General features: G+C 26.1%; 1 protein-coding gene across 1 annotated transcript; it reads left to right on the forward strand.

Annotated features, from left to right (window-relative positions):
- The first annotated feature begins 4,038 nt into the window (after positions 1 to 4,038).
- Positions 4,039 to 22,117, forward strand: LOC135954897 (SPRY domain-containing SOCS box protein 3). Its single transcript, XM_065505141.1, has 3 exons — positions 4,039 to 4,903; positions 21,109 to 21,667; positions 21,741 to 22,117. Exons 1-3 carry the CDS (start codon positions 4,520 to 4,522, stop codon positions 21,866 to 21,868), a joined length of 1,071 nt encoding a protein of 356 aa, XP_065361213.1. The 5' UTR covers positions 4,039 to 4,519; the 3' UTR covers positions 21,869 to 22,117.
- Positions 22,118 to 22,752: the final 635 nt, after the last annotated feature.

A 22,752-nucleotide genomic window follows, 5' to 3' on the forward strand; every position in this document is an offset into this window, starting at 1 on the left:
TGTATACATTAAAAAAAATACATTATACAAAATTTATTTATATGCACAAAAAAATTACATATACTTTTCGCGGTATTTCTTTGTTTAAACAAAATTAGTTAATAAATAATATTCTGCCCTACATCCTCCCCCTACAATACCAGGCGTTCAGTAATTTTAGCAACATACAAATTTTCATTCATAATTAACTAATTTTAAAATTTTGATTTTCAAAATTAGTTATTCTGAATGAAAATTGCACCCCTGCATATATTCTTACTATAGGGTGTTGCCACTCTTATGCTTACTAAACACAGCTTTTATACGAGTAATACTCACACAGCTGTTATTTACTCACACATGGAGTACATTTCAATGGACGATGGTAAGTATTACTACAAATTGTCTTAATATTTCTTTTTTTTTTTTATTTTTAGGTATATTGGACAATAATTTGGACATGGAATTGGGTAAATATGTATTGTTCCAATTGTTTTTTGATAGTTTATTAACATGTTTGTTTCTTTCTTTTCAGATCAAAGACATACACAAAAACAATCGCACAGACAAAACGAACATCTATAAATAAAATTTATCAAACAAAAAAAAACGAACAAAAGAAAACTAAATCCACTGAGATTGGGCAGGAGTGGTGGCTCCAATCCTAATTAGTAGCCCGTCTCCAATAATTTAAATATCAAATCCACCGGGATTGAGCTGGAGTGGTGGCTCCATTCACATGTATTTGCTAATCCCTATTTCACCTTATAAATCCACCGAGAATGGGCTGGAGTGGTGGCTCCAATCCTTATGTAGTAGCCCATTCATTTTTAAAAGTAATATTTTGGGAAAAAAAATATACGAGGCATTAGGAGTGTAGCCTCTTCCCAACAGCAATTCCCCGGTCCCCCCACGCAAAATTTTTTTTCGATTCAGTGGCGCATCTAGGGTTACGTAGCTCAGTGGCGTAGATCTAGGTGATTTTATTGAGTCCCAACTGGCATGCAACATACTTTTGACTTAATATGAAAATTATTTTTTTTTTGTTGTTGTTAGAATTTCGTTATTCTTTTATAATAAAATGAGAAAAAATAAAATATAATAAATAAAAAATATAAAATGTTTAATCAAATTATAAAATATATTAGGAAAATAAAGTTGTAAATATGACACTTTAGGTGTACAGTTTCTTTTGACGCTCACAGTATATTATTTAAAAATGATTTTGATTTTTTAATTTTTAAAAAGATTTACGATTTTTTATAAGCAATTTACACCTAACATATATAATTTAGACAGCTTTCTATATTTAACAAGGCTTTTTCTTTTTTTAATATTAAATATATTTATTATGCTTTTTTATTTTATTTAAATTTTTTAAATTTTTGTTTATATACAACAAATCATTTTTATTCAGAACATTACAGAACACTACTATTACACAGAAACTAATACAGTTTTGTATTTTAAAATTTGTTGCTAATCTTTAAAGTTTCATATATTTTTTAATAGAAAATCCAATTCTGTATTTCAATTAAAATATTAGTTAATATATAAACTATTATTTTTATTTACACGCCATACTGTTTCCAGCGGTTCTTTATAAATACAACTCTGTGTCTACTACGATTTAATACAACCCTGCCAATGTTTACATTCTCTTTTATGTGTCTCTCATTCTTTTCACAGTTATATTTTTATAGACAACTGTATAAAACCAAAAAAGTCTGCGTTATTTTGGTGAGTTTTTGTCTAAAATTTAAGAAAATTGTTTAAAAAAATAGATTTAAAACTTGAATATAAAGTAAGCTATTCATTTAAATATTAATAGTTTATTTATGAATTAAACAAACAAACAGATTTTCTATAGAAAATATTGTTCTACACAAGATTTTCTATAGAAAATATTGTTCTACACAAGATTTTCTATAGAAAATATTGTTCTACACAAGATTTTCTATAGAAAATATTGTTCTACACAAGATTTTCTACAGAAAATGTTTTTCTACACAAGATTTTCTACAGAAAATGTTGTTCTACACAAGATTTTCTACAGAAAATATTGTTATACTCAAGATGTTGTTCTACACAAGATTTTCTACAGAAAATATTGTTATACTCCAGATTTTTTACAGAAAATATTGTTATACTCAAGATTTTCTACAGAAAATGTTGTTCTACACAAGATTTTGACCTATATCTGTATTATGGATATATAATGATAGATATTTCAAAGATCTTTGCAACGACGTATATAAGACCATAGTAAGTTGGACCTACAATAGGTCAAAAATCGAAAACATATTTTTTAACCCAATTTTTTTTTTTCACTAAATTTAAAAAAAAAATTAAAAAACAATTTCGAAAAAAAATTCCAAAAAATTGGAAAAATAAAATTGAATTTGTGTTTACCTAAAAATATTTAAAATTTTTATTTTAAAGTATAATTTGGTGAAGGGTATTTAAGATTCGGCACAGCCGAATATAGCTCTCTTGTTTATTTTATTTATATTTTTTTAAATTTTTATTTATATACAAAAGATCAATTTTATTCAGAACATTGTTGCATTACTAGGACACAGAAATTAATACAGTTTTGTATATTAAAATTTGTTGATCATTTTTAATGTTACATATATTTTTTAATAGAAAATCCAATTCTGTATTTCAATTAAAATATTAGTTAATAAATAAACTATCCTTTTTATTTACACGCCATACTGTTTCCAGCGGTTCTTTATAAATACAACTCTGTGTCTACTACAATTTAATACAACCCTGCCAATGTTTACATTCTCTTTTATGTGTCTCTCTTTCTTTTCACAGTTATATTTTTATAGACAACTGTATCAAGGCGAATCTATAGAAGGTGACGACAGAAGAACAGCTGATTATTTTTTTTATTCAGTTGTTTAGACAAGTGAACTGTCAATTCACTTGTGTTTGTTGTGGCGAAAAATACAACAAACCCAAAAGCAAAAACAACCACAGGCAACTTTGACAGTTCACTTATCTTTTTACAAAAACAAAGTACATGTTGTTTTTGTATATGTTGTATTTGTTGTAGTTCTGTCGTCACCTTCTATAGATTCGCCTTGCAACTGTATAAAACCAAAAAAATCTGCGTTATTTTGGTAAGTTTTTGTCTAAAGTTTAAGAAAATTGTTTAAAAAAATAGATTTAAAACTTGAATTTAAAGTAAGCTATTCAATTAAATATTAATAGTTTATTTATGAATTAAACAAACTGTATTAGTAAAAATGCCGAGTGCAAAACGTAATCGCATATAAATAGAATCAATATGTAGGAAATGTAAAACAAAATATATAGATGAAATTATGACGAATAAAATAGTGCCCTACGGAGAACTGTTTTGGGAGATTGAATGAATGGTTTAACGACATGGTGAAATGAACAAATTCTGCTTTTAATGTGGAAAATAACTATAATATGAAGCTATTAATTTAGCATGCATTTTGCCAGTTGGATTTTCATCACTACTTATAACATGGATAAAAATTGAATTCAATTACGAAAATTGCATTTATCTCTAAAGATTGTTTTCCGGCAGCTTGTAATCGCTACTCCTATTCTGACTTTGTTACATGTAAGGCCTCTAGTTGAATGTTTGGTATATATTCCTTTACTCAACATTTATTTTCCTTTTTGTTTTCTCGATTTTATCAATCTTTATATTGGCAATATCCAATTTTATTCCCCAATATTGTGCTCTTGGTTCTGTTTAAGAAAGTTGCAAATCAAATTCCTATGTTTTTATTACGTATTTTGTCACTATTTTTGTCACTTATGATTTGGCAAACACTTTTGTCCCGATTAAAAAAAAATTCACTTACAAAAGCACAAATTTCATACTAAAACCATCATCACCCCAACAAACCTCCACTGCTTCCTCGCCCAGTGTAGCTGTCCATGAAAATATAAACAAAAGCAATTGTTTACATTCAATAAACATTCATTGATTCATGCCTTGCACACCGACAGAAAGCGACTACCACTATCACCACCACCCAACAGTCAGCCCCACGAAACGAACAATCAACTAAACTAGACAATACTATACAAAGCGAATAAAGAGCATATGAGAGTGCATAGACACGGGCAATTGTATCACTCAAGTCTTGGACAGCTAACGTAGCGCATGTATTTTTTCGAAATCTAAAAGAAAACATACAAACGGTTCGGGTCCTCTTGCTAAACGTAGCAAAAAGCTTGTTAAATAAGAAAAATATTAATAAATCAAAGAAAAATTTAAAAAAAAAATTAACATATTAAAACTATTATTAATTTAAAAATAATAAAAGTTTACTAAATTTTTTATATATAAAAACGTTTTAAAAAAGCCTTCAAAACGGGTCAATTACTAAGTTTATTATACAAATCCCTAGCATTTACCCTGTACACTCAAAGTACGTGGCCACTGAAAATCTGGAAAATTCCTACATTGCCTTGTGTACTAAAGCAATCTGCAAATTGGCTTATAAATTGGCTAACACACCAACAACTACACAGCATACAAATCATGCCTTATAATAATCATAATGATGATGAGATTTTAATTACTCATCCCTGCTATAGAGGAAGTAGCAGTCACTCGCCTTTGTCTACATGTCCCCCCTATTGTGATTGTGAGTTTCCCAAGACAACAGCGGTGGCCTCCTATACGGGTCATATACCCGATATGAGTAAATGCCGTTGCGGAGAAGACGATCCTGCCACACACACCGTACATTGGAATTGGCATGAGTGTTCTGATTCGGATACGGTTATTAAAGGACAAGATGTAACATTCCATCCAACATATTCACAGGGAACTGCTATTGTGAGGGGTGAACAACCTTTGGCAGCCGGTATGATGCATTTTTGGGAGATCCGTATTCTGACAGCGTTGTCCGGTACAGATGTGGTAAGTTGTGTGCAATTATTTTTTTTATGTTTATGTATTTTGATTAAAAACTATGTGTTGCATTGAATTTTAGAACAAAATCTTTATTCATCATTTTTAGTACAAACATATTATTTATAGGACATTTTTAGAACAAATTTTATTAATTTAATATGTCCACTGCATAGTTTTTATACAATTTTGTAAATTTTTTTTTTTTACAGATTTTCCTCATTCAAAATTTTGGTACTAAATTTTTTTTTGCAACATTTTCGCACTATACATTTTTTTAAACAGTTTTAGTACAAAATGTTCTTATTTGTTCCATATTTTTCATTTCCAAATTTTCTTTTTTATTCCGTATTAGAACAAAATTTACTTCAAATTTTTAGCTCTAGCTTCTCTTTAGTTAAAACGTTCCATTTTCCAAAATTTTTAGTAAAACATTTTCTTTTATTAAAATTTTTAGTAAATTTACTTTAACACAAGAATTCTTTATTCTAAATTTGTAGTACATTTTCATTTTTAGCACAACATTTTTTTATAGGATTTTTTAGTACAAAATTTTTAAAAAAATATATTTATTTTTTCAATACATAATTCATAAAAAATTAAATTTTTTAACACAATATACCTTCTTCAAAATCTTTAGTACTAAATTTTTATTACTTTTGCTCAAAATTTTAATTTGTAAAAATGTTAGTACAAAAATTTCATTAGAAAATTTCCTGTATTTAAATTTTAAGAACAAAATTTTATTTTTTCAAAATTGTTATTAAAAATTTTCATTATTCGAAATTTTTAAAACAAAATTTTTTAGTACAAATTGTATACAATTGTTTATTGTTTCATATTTTTAGTACAAAATTCAAATTATAGTACTAAATATTTATTATTCCAAATATTTAGAAAAAATCCTGTATTAAAATTATTTATTTTTAAAAATTTTTAGTACGATGTTTATAATTTAAAATTATTAGTACAAAATTTAGTATTTTTAGTACAAAATTTTAATTTTAAATTTTCTTTGTTCAAATGTTAGTACTAAATGTTAATAAATTAAAAATTTTAGTACTAAATCTTCAAAAATTAATATTTTTAGTACTAAATTTTCAAAATATTTAGAACAAAATTTCCTGTGTTCAAAATTGGTTATTCAAATTTATTAGCTTTTTATTTTTTGTTACAAAATTTACATATTTAGATCAAAATTGCCAATATTCAAAATTATAAAAAACTTTTTTTTAAATTATTAACATTCTGCACATTTTTTTAGTACAAAATTTTAATTTTTCAAATTTTTTAGGACAAAATTTTAATTTTACAAAATTTTTTGCACTAAATTTTTATTACTAAATATTTATAACAAAATGTTCATAGTTCAAAATTTTTAGAACAAAATTTTTTAGTACAAAATATTTATTAAAAATTTTTTGTTATAAAATTTTTATTTTGAAAAATTTCCTTTATTTAATACAAAATTTTCATTATTAAAATGTTGTGGTACAAAGTTAAAAAGATTCTACATAAAATGATGGTCCTTCGAACCTGACCTAAAGCTAAAAAGTAAAAATAATTTACATTTTTAAAGCTCACCTTTTTTTAAACAATACATACTTTTTAGTATAAACTTACCAAGTCATTTAGTTTTTTTTAATATTTTTTCTTTTCCTTTAAGAAATATTTAGAAGATAAATATTATTGATTTGCGCTTCATATTTATTTATTATTTACCACTCCAAATTTTTCCTACGTTCTTGAAATTATCACTGCTTTATAAACAATCAAGTCAAGTTTAACAAAATCTTATCTTTTATTTTATTTGTCAACTTGTAGGAAAACAAATAAACATCTTGGTTTTTTTTTATTTGTTTGTTTGTTTGTTTATTTAATAAAACCATTTAAATAAATATTGATTTTGCAAAAATATCTACTTGCATTTAACTGTTAATTACAAAATGCTATAAAATAGTTTAAACAATATTTATTTTATTAGTTGAGCTCTCTTTACAATTAACTATTATATTATAATTTTAATTTATTAAAATATTCATAAATATATACTATAGAATTTTACTTTTGTTTGTGTAGAATTAATAAAACAGTAAAGATTTAAAGGTTATTGAATCTCGTAACTAGGGAAATAACCGTGATTTTTTGGAAAATAAACAAAATGTTTTTAAAATCAATTATATTAATAAATTAGTATCAAGAGTTAACTATATTATGCAAATGAAATAAAATTGCAAAATAATGTTAAAGATGCTGTACATAGAATGTAATTAGTTTGATTTAATAATAATTGAACTGCTTGAAGAGTTACGTAAATATTCAAAAAAGGTCCTTCGCATTTGTTGTTTTATAAATTGGTAGGAATATTCGGCACAGCACTCTTACTTCTTAAATTTTAACTTTTAATAGTTGATTTGATTGTTGTTGATTAGTTTCGATATTAGTAAGTAAAAGAAACATTTCCCTGAAATACACTTATGTATTTATGGTCCTTCGTACCACTGTCATCGATTTTGTAGCTGAAATGAATTAAAAAATGTTTATTGATTAATTTAATTAAAATATAGTTTTCATTAACACAAACCATTGTGGTTAAATAATAAACTAAGATTTTCAATGAAATACTCTAAATAATGGTACTTCGAAACATATATTTGAGTTGCAAACTTCAATAAACTTGAACAATTTAATTCAAACATTCGCTTTTAAGTTGCCAATAGTTTATTTTATTGCAATAACTAGTCTTTACATTAATATAAGGCCTTAAATTTTGATAAACTAAATAATTGTAGAGATGGTCCTTCGTGAAGTTTGGAAACCAAATTAAATCAGTATTTGAAATATACTTTTCATTAAGAGGAAATCTTGTAGTTTGATACACTTGATAATTGCGGTGTAATAATTCAAATTATGGTCCTACCAATCATAAATGTTAATTGAAAACAGCTTTAAATATGAATAAAATAAATCAAAAAAAGTATTTAAACTTCAAAATAGCTGATTTGCAGTGAATTTAAATGATGGTCCTTCGAACCATAAAGTAAATTTAAAAAATATAAATAAAAAACTCTCTTTTAAGCTCCAAATAGTTAATTTGATTGTAACAGATACTTACTTATAAAAACAAATTTTAGTACTAGTTAGATAATAAAATAAAGGTTTTTCAAATATATGTCTTAAATTTCCAAACTAATTTGTTTGAATTCAAATACCTTCATTAACTAATTCAAGGATTATGAATGTCACAAAAGTAATAAACTTTTTACTGCCTGTAATTATCATTGTATCAGTGGAATTTTTTATTTTTTCAAAATCTTCAAGTCTGTGTAAACATTTAATGGGTCTATGCTTGTAATGCTTACAATCATTTTTAAAAATATAAATTGTATTTCATTTTTTAATGACCTACATTATTATTGTTGTTATTCATTTTGTACATGATTTTTTATTTTTTTTTGTTTAAAGCAATTTCCTTTGTGTTATTAATGTTTCATTATAATTTCAAGATTTCCTTATCATTTTTATACATTGCATACATACATTTAAAGGTGGCATTACATTTTAATTTAGTTTCTAACAAAAATAATAATAAAATAAACAATACTACCGGCTTGTTCGTGTTGCTAAGGGGGGAGAATTACTTGTTGTTTTATGTAAATATATATTGATATAGATTTCGACAGCATCATCAATATTATTTAAATTCGATTGACTTTAAACTGACATTTATTAAAGATTTGAATACAAATTTATTTAGCTGAGCTTTGTATATTAACACACTTTAAAATATATGTGTAAATTATGACTGTTAAGGAAGAGATTAGAGTCTGGTTTTTAAAATTTGAAAACTAAAATATATAAACATGTGTTCAGGTCTAAAAATATTTGTTGTTTAACTGATAATGCGTTCAAGGGTCCAGATTTTGAATCTTCTTTTTTGCTGCTGATAATTTTTGTTTTATTAATTTTCTTTAATGTTCAAATAATTTGTAGATTTAATGACCTTTTTGTTTTCGTTTTTTTTTTTTAAGTATTTTGTCTGCAGCTGGCTTTAATTATACAAAATATATAGAAAAATTATTATTTTGTTTAATAATACAATAACAATTAAATGAGTCATTTGCAAAAAAACAATTTCGTATATTTTATTGGAATTGTTTATTTTTAGGTTTTTTAAAAGTCTGGCTCAAACAATTAATAATAATAATATAAACAAATTTCTAATGAATATCAACTTTGTAGAGTTTATCTCAAGACTTTGTAAGAAATTAATAGAAATGCAGTTTTTAAACTAAAAACATTTGAGCAATTATTTAAACTATGACACATCCTATTAATAAATTAATTTACAAAGATGTAGTTCAATTACGTTTTTCAACTAATGAATCATTTATGATTTTAATATTATCATTGTCATTGAAGATCATACGTTTATGCAAGTATTCCATTAATCGACTATATTTTATCATAGTTGAAGAAATTCTGTTTCATATGAATTGAGAAAGATAGTTTAAGTAATAGTGTTATATTCAGCTGTGCCGAATCATCAATATGTGACAATAAAATAGTTTTCTGATATAGGATTTATATGGGGAGTAGACCGATCCTCTCAAAAAGTTGGTAGAAAGATTTAGGTCTATGTAAAACATGTTTAAGTTCAATTAATATATCACGATATTAATTATTATAAAATAATTACGAATATTATAGTGATTTTCTGAGGGGAACCTTGTATGGAGACTAGGAACAAATGTTGCATGTTACAGTAAAATTTCAGAGTACTTAGAACTAATTTGTGGAAAATTTTATCAGGATTACCGCATAATCATCATATGATTTCACATACAAATATCCCTCCGGAATACTGTTTGAGCAGTCATATGATGATTATGCGGTAATCCTGATAAAATTTTCCACAAATTAGTTCTAAGTACTCTGAAATTTTACTGTAACATGCAACATTTGTTCCTAGTCTCCATACAAGGTTCCCCTCAGAAAATCACTATAATATTCGTAATTATTTTAAACAGTATTCCGGAGGGATATTTGTATGTGAAATCAAGGAGCGATATTGACCATTTTCTATACAAAACTTATATACAGAAAGTACTTGTGGAAAATTTCAGCGAGCTAACTCCTTTCGTGTTTTCAAATGACGGGCATAGCTAGATCGTCTTAAAATCTTATGAAGACCTAGGATATTAATACTATTTGGTTCTACGACCAATATTTTGATATATTACAAACGGTATGACAAAATCAATATTCCCGTCCATCTTATTTGATGCTGGGTATAAAAATGTTTGAAAAATACTATTTTTTTATACCATTCACCTTCGTGAGAAGGGTATATATAAGTTTGTCATTCCGTTTGTAATTCCTACATTTTTCATTTCCGACCCTCTGAAGACCCCAGACATCTTCGGGATAATTCTGTCAGACATGCTTTGGAAAAGTTTGATATTTAAAATCAGCAAAATCGGTCCACAAATGGCTGAGATATGAGGAAAATACCAGGACAACCTCGATTTTTTACCTATTTTTGACCTATATCTGGATTACTAAGTCATTAATATAGACAATATGAATATCTAATGATAGATATTTCAAAGATCTTTGCAACGACGTATATAAGACAAGATAGGAAAACATATTTTTTAACCCGATTTTGTTTTTTCACCAAAAATTTTTTTTCGCTAAATATTAAAAAAAATTAAAAAAAAAACAAATTTAAAATTTAAAAAAAAATTTTAAAATTTAAAAAACAATTCGAACATTTTTTTTCAAAAAATGAAAAAATTGCAAAAAAAAAAAATTTGTTTACCTAAAAATATTTAAAATTTTTATTTTGAAGTATAATTTGGTGAAGGGTATATAAGATTCGGCACAACCGAATATAGCTCTCTTACTTCTTTAAAATACATTTTATAATTTGAAAGTTATTTTCAAGAAAACAACATGAAAACTATAATGTTTAATTAACATTTTAATAAAAAAATATGCATAATTTCTATTTTAAAAAAAGTACTTAAAATACTACTTTTTTCAAAATAAAATTTTTAGCATTTTCAAGTCACTTCTAACAGAAAATATATTAAAAACATACAATTTTACAATTTTAGAAAAAGTACTAAAAATACTACTTTTTAAAAACTGTTTTTATCCATGTTATATCCATACAAAATTTGTTTTTTTTGCTTTTATAAGTTTTTAAATTTATTTTTAATAAATGTTGTAAAATCCACTTTTTTAAGCTGTACGTGAATAAATCTCCAATTGGTACTTTTTGCTTAAAGGTACTTTTATCAGTTTTATTTATTTTTAACTATTTAATAACATCTGCATTGAAATATATTGAATTACAAAATAAATTAAAATTTTTTACCAAAAAGTACTTTTTACTTAAAGGTACCTTTTTAAAATTTTCACAATTTCGATTAAAATAATAAGATATATAATAAACATGTTTAACATGCTTGAAAATTTTAATTAAAATGCTACTAAAATGTTGCAATTTTTAGTTTGGTACTTTTTTAATCTTTAGTACTTTTGTCAAATTGTGGTGGCAATTTGTATAATGATTTAAAATTATTAAATAGTTATGATTGATAATAGAAAGTACTTTTATAAAAACTTAATTTTTTGAAAATAATCATGAAAAAAGTACCTTTTAGTTTGGTACTTTTGTATAACTTTTAAAATTTGTATAATGGTTGAAACTTATTAAATAGTTATGATTGATAAAAGAAAGTACTTTTATAAAAACTAGTTTTTTAAAAAGTACTTTTCTTTTTATCAAACACCTTCAACTAGCATGAACAATTATTAAATAAAATAAAAAACATGATTGTGTTTAATCAACAACACCTACTAAATTTACTAGGAAAATAATAACAACAATTTATAATGCAAACAAAACAATAACAACCAAGAAATCCATAAGCTTTGACTGCATACACTGACTGCAACCAGACAAAAAAAAAGGTACTAAAATTCATAAAAAAATGCATGTGAATAGTGAATGATCAGGGAAAATAAACAAATAAACAAACAAACCAACAATAAAACACTTCAGTTAAAAACCTTGTCATAAAGCCCGGTAGATTTTTTAAAATTTGTTCATTGTTGTTATATATTATGGGTTGTCATATAAAATTACATGTAAATTTATTTATTTAAAAAAAAGATTATTAAATGATTTATATTACAATTGTTGTTGTTTATAGATGGCCTGAACAATAACAACAACAACAGCAACAAGTCCGCTTGTGTAAAAAATAATAAATGTTATAAAAGTCAAGAAATTATAAACAAACAATTTTAAATTGTATGCCAAATTGTTTCTGAAAGCGGCACGCTTCTACTTTGAAATTGTGATGTCATTTTCTATTGCTCTTATTACTATTATTGCATTTTTTTTGTGATGCTTCTTGGCGGTAAATCTTTTGGCAATTGAACAGAAATAATTAGTTAAATTAGACGCCCATTTGGCTGCATTTTTTTGCTTTTATAGCGCCATAGATCACATTGAAATTATTTGGCAATTAAATTTTACTGATTAATTAGATAAACAGAGAAAAGTGAGGTAGGTTGAAAACGAATTAAGCAATTAGCTGCTAAATTAAAAAAAATTATTTAGCTTATAAGTCCAAAATCTAAACAAGCTAAAAACAATTTATGATAAAGTAATTTTAATGTATTGACTGTTGATATTATTTATTTGTAATTTAGGGTTTAAAAATAATTCATTTATATTGCAAAAATGTTATTAGTTTACAAAGATTTTAATAAACCAAACATACCTTAGGAAATTTTGTAGATATTGTGTAGAATTTTTAAAAGTCTATTAGATCACATGTAATTGGTCATAATTATTTTTAGATTTTATACGTTTCTAATGAGAAATATTTTTAGATTTCATTGATGAAATGTAATTCATTAAAACAAATTTGAATTTTTTGTTAAGAAATTATTTGTAGTACTACAAACTTAAGGATTTTATTTATTTATTTAATGCAAAACAGTACAATTCCTTAAAAAACTTTATTTATTTTCGAATAATTTTTCGTGATCTTTTTTCTTTGTTGCTTCCAATATAACTGGAATTGTAAAGGTGACCATCAGTGACATTACCAATTCTACAACATTATACAACATTGAATTCTTAATGTTATCTTGCGCAATTACAATTGGAAAAAAGTTCAATTTTTAAAAATACTTTTTGTTGAAAATTTAAATTCCATAAAATTAAAGTATCTTAGATACACTATTTTGCTATTTATTAATCTTATTATTTAATATAGTTTAATACAAATTTTAAAAATTCACAAAAGTAACATTAAACAATAAAGTACCAAATAGCTATTTCCCACACAACCATAGAAGGGTAGTAAGATTAGCATTTTAAAGCTATGCTTTATTTTAATACTTTGACATTGAACTTGCATCTGCTTTCTTAATTTACTTTAAATTAAATTATGAAAATTTCAAAAAACGTAACATTAAACAATAAAGTACCAAATTGGAAATTATCACACTTACAAACAAATAAATTTAGTAGTAAGATTGAAATTTTTAACTTGCATCTTGTTATCTAATTAATTTTAAACAATATTATGAAACTTTAATAAAAAGTACCAAATTGTATATTTTTTCTTTTACAACGAAAAAAATAAATAGAATTATAAAGTCAACCTTATTATACACGTTTTTTAAAAACTAGTAAGAATGCAGAATATTGTATACCCTTAACCAAAGTATACTTTAAGATAAATATTAAAAACTATTTTTGGTAAAACAAAATTTAGTTTAAAAAATTTTTTTAAATTTTTTTTTAACTAAATTGTTAAAAAAATTGAATTAAATAAAATTGGTTAAAAAATATTTGTTAAAAAAAAATTATTTCAAAATCGAGGTATTTTTGCTTATGTATCAACCAATTGTGGGCCGACTTTCAAGAGCAACCTAAGTTGGACTATAACAGATATATTGATGTATCAATCATGTATGAAAGTTATTTGAGTGCTTCGGAATGTTGATTTCAACAGACAGACGAACATGGCTAAATCGCTATATATAACGATGCAGAATATACAGTGGTTGACAAAACAATGGAAACTTTTCCAAATATTTCATTAGTGGCCTAAAATCTGAAATAATTTTTTAAAAAAATTTAAAATTTTTGTAGTATTTTATTTGTATACTTTTATTGTATCGACCAGTTTAAATGATTGTAGACGAGCAGAAAGGTTCTTTTTAGAAATGAGTGGTTTTTTCACAGGACGATAGCAACAAAGACCAGCCTCATTTGCCCTGCGACTAACTGTTCGGGTACTTATTTCTAATTTTAGGCTATTAAGAACCTCTCGAGGAGTTATTTTTGGGAATTTCTTGAACTCTCTCTCTATTAAATTATCTTGTTTAGGAGTAGTCTTATGAGGTCCACCTAAATGTTGAGTTTTTACAGAACCGGTCTCACGAAATTTCTTTATAATTTTTGAAACTGCTGATTTATTTATTGAATATTTGTCACAGATACTTTTTTGTTTTAAACCAGCATTAAAATCGTTAATTATTTTATTTTTTAAGTCTTCACAAATCTTAACTTTATCAATTTTCGTTAACTTTGAAAAAAAGCAATTATGCGAAAAACTTAGAAAAAGAAATTGTGAAAAATTACAAGAATTTAAAAATAAAATAAAATAACTGTAAACAGTATGCTTTTTACATCGTTCTTTTAAATATTATTTTCGTTTTACACTTCTTTCTTGCAGAAGTTTAAAAGTTTCCATTGTTTTGTCAGTAGCAAAATAGTGAATATTTTTAATTTTGTTCCCTATATTCAGAATGTAATTAATTATGTTGTTTGTTTTTCAGTTAATTTATATAAATAAAACTATACAAGTAAAATATGTACTAAATTTTTTTTTTAAAAAAAAAATATTTTAAGTTTTGGGCTACATATGGAATATTTGGAAAAGTTTCCATTGTTTTGTCAACCACTGTATATACTTTATGGGGTCGCAAACGAAAAGTGTACAAACGGAATGACACTTGCCACTAAATTTTTCACCTACAACCAAAAACAAAATAATAATTTTCATGACCATTTTCAGTAAACAACTTTAATTGAAAAATATTGAAAATGTTTGAATTCGAAAAAAGTACGTTTTGGGGAAAATTTTATTAAAAAATTTATAATTTCGAAAAAAAAGTACTTTTTAAGGAAATTTTAAGTAAATCTAAAGCAACTTAAAGTAATTTAAATTGTTATTTAATATATTTCAATAAAAAGTACCATTACACAAAAATTACAAATTTCAAAATGTTTCACCTACAACTACGAAAACAAAGTACTTACATTTGATGAAATTTAAATTTTCAGCTTAATTGTAGACTTGTGCATTAAGTTCAATTCAATATGACCGCTCATAGTTCCAAAATAGACTAGCTAGGTCACCAAAATAAACTAGGTTCAATCGCTCTTTTTTTGATTTGGATCGTCCTTCGTGAACTACCACTTCATGCAATTGATGTTTGGTTTGCGGGAATAAAAGAAATAATTAGGTTTCAAATTTGGAATGTATGTTAATTTAATTCAAAATACAAATTTTTAATATTTTTAGGTAACCAAATTTTATTTTTTTTTACAAAGTTGTTTTTTTCATTATTTAAAAAAAAAAAATTCGAATTGTTATTTAAAAATTTTTAAATTAATTTTTTTTTTTAATTTTTAAAATTTTTTTTTTTAAATTTTAAAATTTTTTTTTCTTAAATTTTTAATTTTTTTTTCTTAAACTTAAAAAAAAAATTTTTGTTTTTTTAATTTTTTGGTGAAAAAAATATTCGGTTTAAAAAATATTTTTTTCGATTTTGACCCATTGTAGGTCCAACTTACTATGGTATTTTATACGTAGTTGCAAAGGTCTTTGAAATATCTATCATTAAATATCCATATGACTTAGTAATCCAGATATAGGTCAAAAATAGTTCAAAAATCGAGGTTGTCCTGTTTTTTTTCCTCATATCTCAGCCAATTGTTGACCGATTTAGCTGATTTTAAATAGGAAACTTCTCGAAAGCATGACAGAATTATTGAAGATTTGGATCCCAAAGATATCTGGTGTCTTCAGAAAATTGATTTCAACAAACAGACGGACATGGCTAAATCGACTCCGCTATCTATAAGGATCCGGAATATTTATACTTTATAGGGTCGGAAAATTATATTGTGGAAATTACAAACGGAATGACAAACTTATACATATGTATATACCCTTCTCACGAAGGTGAAGGGTATAATAAGAATACGTACGTTTGGATCATTTTGATTCATAGTTCAAAAATTGAACTAAGTGAACGAAAAGATTTGTACTAGTTAATTTAGCTCAATCAAGGGAATCGTTTAATTTCATTAATAATGAAATGCTATAATAAAAAATGTAACAAAAAATATAACAAAAAGTTATAATTGAAAAAAGTATTTTTTGGGGAAAAATTAATTTCCTCTAAAAAAAAATAGTTTATTTAAAATTTTAAAGCAGAAAATTTTTGAAAATTCGCCCGGAAGCATTTACTAATGTTAGTTCTTCAAGTTTCTCCAACCCACATACACCTGCCTGTTCTTATTTTTATAAATAAATAAAATATCTAAATTTGTACTGCATACTTTAGGGAGCTTTTTTTATTAAAGTTGACTGGACACAAATAAAAACAAGTAAGAAAGTATGGTCGGTCAAGCCCGACCATATAATACCCTACACTAAGTAAAAGAGCAAAAAAAATTTTCTTTTAAAATTTCAATAATTTATATTTTTGAGTGATTTTCGGAAGTGGGCCTTATATGGGGGCTATGACCAATTATGGACCGATCACCATGAAATTAGGTCGTGTGATTTATGTGTATATTAAAGTAAACTATGTTGAATTTTGTGTGTTTACCAACATTTTTAAGCGATTTATGCACGTTAAAGTGATTTTCGGAAGCGGGTCTATATGGGAGCTATGACTTATTATGGACCGATCGTAACAAAATTTGGTGACATGAATTTTGTGTATATAAAACTTATTTGGAGCGGAATTTGTGGAGATACATATATAAATTAAACATTTATGACCGATAAAGTCCAATTTCGGGAGGACATTTGTATGGGGGCTAGGTGAAATAATGGACCGATTTCAGCCAGTTTCAATAGGCTTGGTCCTTGACCCGAAAAAATAATATATATCAAATTTCATCGAAATATCTTCAAAATTGCGACCTGTACTCTGCGCACAAGGTTTAATCGACTCAGAAAGTGATTCTAAGTCGATCGGTATACTTTAAGGTGGGTGTTAGACTAATATTTTTGGGCGTTACAAACATCTGCACAAACGCATACTACCCTCCCCACTATGGTGGTGTAGGGTATAAAAATTTCCGAGTTTTACCCGGAATTTTTGAATTTTTTTACAAACCAACTCCTGAAAATTTCGAATCAAATAAAAAAAAATCAGCCAAATCGCTCCAGCCGTTCTCACGTGATGCCATTACATACTACATTTGGAGATAAATTAATGTACCTTGAACACTTGTAATATAATGAAAACTTCACAATATTGCCGGAATTTTTATCTGTATTAGGAAATTTTTAGAAAAGTACCATTTTACAAAAAGTACCAAAAACTAAAATTTTTACCCACAACTACATAAAGTACCTATATTTGTTCATATTTAAATCAGAATCAGAAATTCTCCAAAAAAGTACCAAATGCGGAAAATGTCACTTAAGGTCCAAAAAGGTACTTTCAAATTTAAATGTATAGTCTAATTCAACTATTTGTGGTGAAAATTAACATTTAAAATTAACTAAAATATTAAAAATAACTTTTATAAGGACATAACTAACAATGTTGAAATAGTAACAAAAACTGAAATAATAATCTTGAAATATTATACAAATGCTTAAACATTTTATTAAAAAAATCTATTAAATTCCTCTGGAAACAAATATTTCAACAACTAATATCTTCTTTTTAAACAGAAATAGTACCAATTTCTGGTTTAGGGGTAAAACCTTGAAAGCTTATAAATATTATCAGACTTTTTAAACAAAAATTTTACTAAATTCATTTAAATGTTGTCTAAAATAAACAAATATATGAACAATTTCAAAAAGTTCCAAACAAATTTGTCGAGAAGCAACAAATATGTATATCAATATCGATACCTGTTTTAAACAGAAATAGTACCAATTTTTAATTTATGGATAAAATCTTGCAATCTTTTGAAAATATTTAGGGCCTCATTTTATAAAACGAAACGACAAACGTTAAACAAATTTTGTATAGAAAATATTCAAGTTTCAAACCCTTTTCCCAGTATTCTTCATACAAATTGCTTACGTTTCTGAACGCTTCGTTTTACAAAATGAGGCTCTTAAACTTTTTTATGTAAAAATTCTTTAAAGTCATTTGAATATAAAGCAAATATTTCACCAATTTCAAAAAGTACCCAGACAAAGCTTTTTTTAAACAGAAATAGACCCGATTTCTAGTTTAGGGTATTAATTCTTAATACCATTTTCGAAATCAAAATAAATTTTATTGCTTAACCAGTCCGTTCCTTTGTACTTCAAATGTAATAAATTCATTAAAATTTTCATGAATTTAAATCCATTACAAAACAGTCTTAAATTGTACTGAATGATTACATTTTTCTTCAATTCAAATCTATTACAAAAGGCCTTACACAATTTTTTTCATTTCATTTTGTAAATAATTAAAAGCTAAATGAAGAAAACATATTTCAATGCAATTATGATTAGATTTGAATACTGTTTAAATAAAATAATTAAGATTTTAGTGAATTAAGGTCAAATTAATTAATTCGAAACTCTGTTTAGGGCTAAAATCATGAAAGTTTATGAAAAAAATTTAACTTTTTAAGCAAACATTTTCCAAATTCATTTGAAATTTGTCTAAAAGAAACAATTATCTCAACAAATTTTCAAAATTACCAACCGGTACCTTCTTTTTAAACAGAAATAGTACTATTTCCTAGTTTAGGGATAAAACCTTGTAAGCATAGACAAATTCTTAAGCATTTTAAGCAAAAATTCTAGTAAATTTATCTAAAAGGGATAAATATGTCAACAATTTTAAAAAGTACCAAAGTACCAGTAAAGATACCTTCTTTTTAAACAGAAATAGTGAAAAATTCTAGTTTAGGGCTAAAATCTTGAAAGCATAGACAAATTCTTAATCATTTTAAGCAAAAATTGTAATAAATTCATTTGAAATTTATCTAAAAGAGACAAATATTTCAACAATTTTAGAAAGTACCAGCAGGTTAAGGTACCAGCAGGTTAAGGTACCTGCAGTACCAATAGTACCAATTTGAAGTTTAGGGCTAAAATCTTGAAAGCATATTTAAATTCTTAAACATTTTAGACAAAAATTCTACGAAATTCATTTGAAATTTATCTAAACGAGACAAATATATCAACAATTTTAAAAATTTTTAAACAAAAATAGTACCAAGTTCTGGCTTACGGCTAAAATATTGAAATGTTTTAAAAATATTTTTCAAATTATTTTGAAATTTATCTAAAAAACATTTCAAAATAGCTACAATTTTCAAAAGTTTTAAAATTGTGTAATTAATTAACAAAATGTGAATTGTTTTTTATACCCTACACCACCATAGTGGGGAGGGTATTATGCGTTTGTGCAGATGTTTGTAACGCCCAAAAATATTAGTCTAACACCCACCTTAAAGTATACCGATCGACTTAGAATCACTTTCTGAGTCGATTAAGCAATGTCCGTCCGTCCGTCTGGTCGGCTGGCTGGCTGTCCATGTAAACCTTGTGCGCATAGTACAGGTCGCAATTTTGAAGATATTTCTATGAAATTTAAAACATATTATTTTTTCGGCTCAAGGACCAAGCCTATTGAAACTGGCTGAAAACGGTCCATTATTTCACCTAGCCCCCATACAAATGTCCTCCCGAAATTGGACTTTATAGGTCATAAATGTTTAATTTATATATGTATCTCCACAAATTCCGCTCCAAATAAGTTTTATATACACAAAATTCATGTTACCAAATTTTGTTACGATCGGTCCATAATTAGTCATAGCTCCCATATAGACCCGCTTCCGAAAATCATTTTAACGTGAATAAATCCCTTAAAAATGTTGGTAAACACACAAAATTCAACATAGTTAACTTTAATATAGACATAAATCACACGACCTAATTTCATGGTGATCGGTCCATAATTGGTCATAGCCCCCATAACCCCATTTCCGAAAATCACTCAAAAATATAAATTATTGAAATTTTAAAAGAAACATTTTGTTTGCTCTTTTACTTAGTGTAGGGTATTATATGGTCGGGCTTGACCGATCATACTTTCTTACTTATTTTTTATTGTTGACAACTATCACTAAAAGTTTCCCATTTTGTAAACTTCTGGATAAGTTATATAAACGCTGTCATCTTTTAAATAAAAATCATCATAAATTACTTTGTTTTTAACAAACCGTATAAATAAAATACCTGCTGTAGCAGCACACGGCGAGGGGCTTTATAAAAACATAAAAACTGACACATTCTACGTTCTTCATGTAAGTGATTGCTTGTTAAAGCTGGGAGTGTTTTTTATTATTGTTTTTTCTAATAGAATGCATTTAATATAAATTAAATGTTAATTTTTATTTGCATACGCAGCAGCTAGTACCCCGTTTTAAAATGAACAAAAAATATTGCTCACACATGCTGTGTATGGAAGAGATGTGATTGCAAATATCAATTGAAATTAATTGTGAGAAATAGTTTTAATGAATAACAATTATAAAACACTCTGTCTGTCGTGTCTCTTGTTTAGAATGCGAGGGTGATACAAATAGTTGAAAAAAGCAGAAAAAATATTTAATTTTTATATTTTTTTTACTAATACATTCCCATTACTTAGATTTTTGACAACTGAGTTAGGTGTTTGACAGAAGAGTTTCTGATCTATGTGTATTTAACAATTCATGAGAATTTTTGCAAGAAATCAATTCATAACAATGATTTCTATGCTGTTTTGTATTAAAATATTTGAATTTTAACAGAACTTAACATATTTTAAAACTATTTGTTTCATTAATCCTTTATAAATTCACTCATTTAAGATTTTTTTCCATAAATTTAATAATTTTCTCTTTTTTTTCATTTCCTTTCCAGATGTTCGGCATTGGCAGTGACAAAGTCGATCTAACACAATTCAAACACAACTTTGTCTCTGCTCTGGGTACAAACTCCGACACCTGGGGTTTCTCCTATGAGGGAAAAATTCACCACAACGGTGTGCATTTGAAATATGGACAGAAATTCTCTCAAGGCTGTGTTGTTGGGGTGTTGCTCGATCGTATACGTGGCGAATTAGAGTTCTTCCTTAACCGCCGCTCTTTGGGTGTAGCCTACACCAACATTCCCAATGATCCCGCACTAAAACTATATCCCATGGTTTGTTCTACCGCTGCCAAATCCTGCATACGTCTCATGAATGCCACCTCGCAACTGGAGTGTTTACAATTGAGAGCCTTTAGAGCTTTGGCGAAACAACCTAAAGCCTTGCAGGAGCTTAGACAACTGCCGGGCTTAAAAACCATACTAAATGACTATTGGTTTTTGACTCCCCCCGTAAGATATTCACGTGAAAGTAAAGCCAATGAGTATGATATGTTAGATGAGGCAGTGTTGTCTTCCAAATCACGCCTCAGCAGAAAACATAAATATAAAGGTACCATCATTAAACAATATTCAAATTATTTGTTCAAAAAAACTTATTTTAAATCAAAATTTTCTAATTTCAGACGATGACATTGATGATATTAATGATCTCTATAGTAATGCCCACAAGATAGCTGTACATCAGAATGACAGTGAAGATGAACTAGTTTTAAGTGAATATTTTGACGAATATTTCCAATATTTGTTTTGAAACTAACACTCGCAATCTCTTTTCCTTAAATTAGTTTAATTTTTTATATGCATATATATATTTTTTTCTGTTTGTTTTACTTTTACTAATTTAACATGTGTTCATTCTAATTCCTTGTTTAAATTGTTTAACTTAGTAACACTCAACAATTGTCCTTAGAAATGTCCTTTAGTTGTAAATATTTAGTAAAAGTAGACTGTAAACTGTAACTTTATAAATTGTTTGTTTTATAATATATTTTTATTATAATTCTAAGAATTTTTAATAAAAAAAACAAATGATATTAATTCATGTTTAAATGAAAAAAATATTTTATTTTTGCATTTGAAATCCCAGACTTCAAAATCGTTCACCTAAAGAAAAATTCAGGGAAAATACTTCTTTAATTTTTCTTTTATCAAGTTTAGAAAAAGCTTTTGACTACGTCACAAAATTCATGTTTCTTGTGCAAAATTTTAATATCAAATTTTTGTTCATAGTTTACAGGATTTTATAGCTATGGTCACCATATTTGGTTTATTTATAGAAAAAGATATCGCCGATAAAATGCCATGATTAAAATTTTAAAAGACTTACAACCTTAGATTTTATAAGCGTTTAAACCAAAAACGCCCATATTTCCCCAAGTGGGCGTGGCTATGGACAAAAAAATTGGCGATCATATGAAAGTCCACTTCCAAATCTATAAGATGGCGTAAACTATAATCTGGTAGATGTCTTAGTTTTCGAGTTATTACGTGTGGAAGAAAATTTATTACGCGACATTTACCTTCTGCATGATTATGTTCTCCTAGTACTTGACAAAAAAATTGGAATTTTTGAAAATCATTTTTTAGCGACCTAATTTTATATTTAGAAAATTGCTTATATCTCTTACAGATAAC

Source organism: Calliphora vicina, chromosome 3 (genome assembly GCF_958450345.1).
Source record: "Calliphora vicina chromosome 3, idCalVici1.1, whole genome shotgun sequence".
Taxonomy (NCBI): domain Eukaryota; kingdom Metazoa; phylum Arthropoda; class Insecta; order Diptera; family Calliphoridae; genus Calliphora; species Calliphora vicina.

Excerpts from the sequence above, each read along its gene's own strand:
- LOC135954897 (XM_065505141.1), top strand. The coding sequence starts at position 4,520 with ATGCCTTATAATAATCATAATGATGATGAGATTTTAATTACTCATCCC. Across the intron at positions 4,904-21,108 it reads CGTTGTCCGGTACAGATGTG|ATGTTCGGCATTGGCAGTGA; the intron begins GTAAGTTGTGTG and ends TTTCCTTTCCAG. Across the intron at positions 21,668-21,740 it reads CAGAAAACATAAATATAAAG|ACGATGACATTGATGATATT; the intron begins GTACCATCATTA and ends TTCTAATTTCAG.